General features: G+C 51.6%; 1 protein-coding gene across 1 annotated transcript; it reads right to left on the reverse strand.

Moving 5' to 3' along the window:
- Positions 1–528: 528 nt before the first annotated feature.
- On the reverse strand, positions 529–981 carry LOC119333097 (UDP-glycosyltransferase 73C4-like). The gene has a single exon (XM_037606117.1). The coding sequence runs from the start codon at positions 979–981 to the stop codon at positions 529–531; it is 453 nt and encodes a 150-aa protein (XP_037462014.1).
- Positions 982–2,707: the final 1,726 nt, after the last annotated feature.

Here is a 2,707-nt window from a genome sequence, read left to right on the forward strand (position 1 = left end):
TCCGGTACTCTATTAAAAGGAGGCATTAATATCCCTTAGTTTCCAATAGGACCCCGCTGCTACGGGGGGTAGGACAAAAGATGCCATGCAAGTTCTTTTCCATAAGCACATATGACTATATTCGGAATACATGTCTACATTACATGATGAATTGGAGCTAGTTCTGTGTCACCCTATGTTATGACTGTTACATGATGAACCGCATCCAGCATAATTCTCCATCACCGATCCATTGCCTACGAGTTTTCCATATTTTGTTCTTCGCTTATTTACTTTTCCGTTGCTATTGTTATCATCGCTACAAAACACCAAAAATATTACGTTTGCTACCGTTACCTTTTACCACTACTATCTTATTACTTTGCTACTAAACACTTTGTTGCAGATATTAAGTTTCCAGGTGTGGTTGAATTGACAACTCAGCTGCTAATACTTGAGAATATTTTTTGGCTCCTCTTATGTCGAATGAATAAATTTGGGTTGAATACTCTACCCTCGAAAACTGTTCCGATCCCCTATACTTGTGGGTTATAATCCACCTCCGCCTCCCACCTTCGGGCTGCGGCGGCAGAGTAGGTGATAATCCCGGCGGTCGACGGTGGGATGGCGGTCACGGCCTCCTTCCGCCACGGCCGCGTTAGCCTTGGCGGCGAGCTCCAGCGCTCTGCCCCTTGCCACCTCCCCCGTCCCTCCAGGCTCCAAGAATCTCGCCACGGCACACGCCACCGCCTCCGCCGGCACCGTCTTCTTCTCGTCGTCCCACATGCTTTGCAACCCGATCCACACCCTCTCGTCGATCTTGAGAACGTCCGTGACCAGCCTCTCCTCGATGAACTGGTCGCACACCAACGGCCATGTCAGCATCGGCACGTCGGCGGACGCCACCTCCAACAGCGAGCTCGCCCCGCAGTGCGTCAGGAACGCCCCCACGGCCGGATGGGCCAGTATCGCGGCCTGCGGGGCCCACCCTTGTAGGAGCATCCCCCTCTTCCCCACGCGCTCGTCCCACCCCTCCGGCGGCGCCCACCCTCATCAAATTAGAAAGAAAAAAAACTAGCGAGCGAAGCGTAGAATTGAGTTGCTGTGAGCGAAGGATCGAAGGCTGTTTCTTCCCGATTTGATTTGATGACGTCGCGTGCCAAATCAGGTCAAGTCGACCGACCGAGCGAGCGAGCACGCTAGCGCATGCATGCGTGTTTTAGATAGGATCACGTGCACGCCCGGGTTACTCAAAGAAAGGCGTCGTCCAGGAATTTTGAAGAATGCAAGCACGTACGAACTGCATATTCGTCAAACCCAGATGTTATTTGAAAGAGAGCAAGAGACAATTGGATGGAAGAATCAGCTAGATCTTAATTAGAGTGAGCAAAGCATCCAAGGTGATGATCTGTTTCCAAGAAATCTATACTAGCAGAGCATATAACTTCTGAATTTGTACTCTCTACATATGTACCTATAAATAAGCTTAGATGGTTTCAGAAGAACTATTATCATTCATAAGTTTCTCTACTTCACAGATGTAACACCTAACAAGAGAAGTGTACCAAAAGTTCTTCGGTGTGCCGGTGCCGTCATAAGCTCTACCCCAAATAGGCTGCAAAGTGCAAAGACATCAAAGTCTTAGTCGGTCATATAACGAAATTGAAGAACATAATTAAGAGGAAATAATGGTATCTCTCGAAAAATAAAATTCAGCAATAAATTACCTGAAACTGCTGTATGGCGAGGGCACAAATAACAGCAACAACCCAAATGGCCAGATCAAGCTGTTATTTACTTTGTAGGGTCTGATATAATATATGAGTTTTCTTTTAAAAGATTTTGACTTTTGTTCTTCTCCGCGGTCTGCTCTTTGCAAAACAAAGCATATGATGAAGTTTGAACTTACACATTGCTTTGTACAGGATAGTAAGAAAAACAGGTGCCAAGATAAAGTAAAATAGGAATTGAATATTGAAGCCATTTCGATTACGAAAGCAGTTTGATCACCCAATCAGCTCAAAGCTGCAACAATGAAACTTCAGGTGTTAAGGGCATCTCCAGCCGTTGGCCCCCAGGAGGGGCAAAAAATCGCCCCCTGGGGGCGCACCGGCGCTAAACCGCGCACTGAGGGCGTGATGCCCCCCAGTCGCGGCCCCCACGGGTTTTGAAAATGTTTAAATTCGACGCAAACACAACGCAAACATGTTCGAGTTCGTTCAGATTTAAACATATTTTACAAAAAAAAAGGAAAAACTACCGCGGGCTACCTCCGCCGTCTCCCTCGCCGCCCGCCTCGCCGCCCGCCCACGCGGTTCTACATGCCGAGGAGTCTGTAGAACCACGTGTAGTCACCGCCGTCGCCGTCGTCGTCGTCGCCCCCGCCGACGCCTCCGCCGTCCCTGCTGCATCCCTCCCCCGGTTGGCGCGGCGGGTTGGACGGTCCGGGGGCGTCGTCGCCGTCGTCGCTGTCGAGGACCACGACGCCGTGCTCGTCCTCGCGCCCACGCTTGCGGGCGGCGATCTCCTCCAGGGCCCGGCGCTGCCGGACCATCTCGTCGCGGAGGTAGTCGTCCCGTGCCCACCGCAGGGCGTCCTCGTCGAAGAAGCCACGCCGGGCTATCTCCTCGTACTCCGCGGGGAGGCCGGGCTCCGGCTTGGGCTCGACGAGGACGAAGCGGCCGGTGGGGGAGGCGTTGTCGCCGATGCGGATGCCGGAGCTGCGGGT

The sequence above is a fragment of the Triticum dicoccoides genome, chromosome 7A, assembly GCF_002162155.2.
Source record: "Triticum dicoccoides isolate Atlit2015 ecotype Zavitan chromosome 7A, WEW_v2.0, whole genome shotgun sequence".
NCBI classification, from domain to species: Eukaryota; Viridiplantae; Streptophyta; class Magnoliopsida; order Poales; family Poaceae; genus Triticum; species Triticum dicoccoides.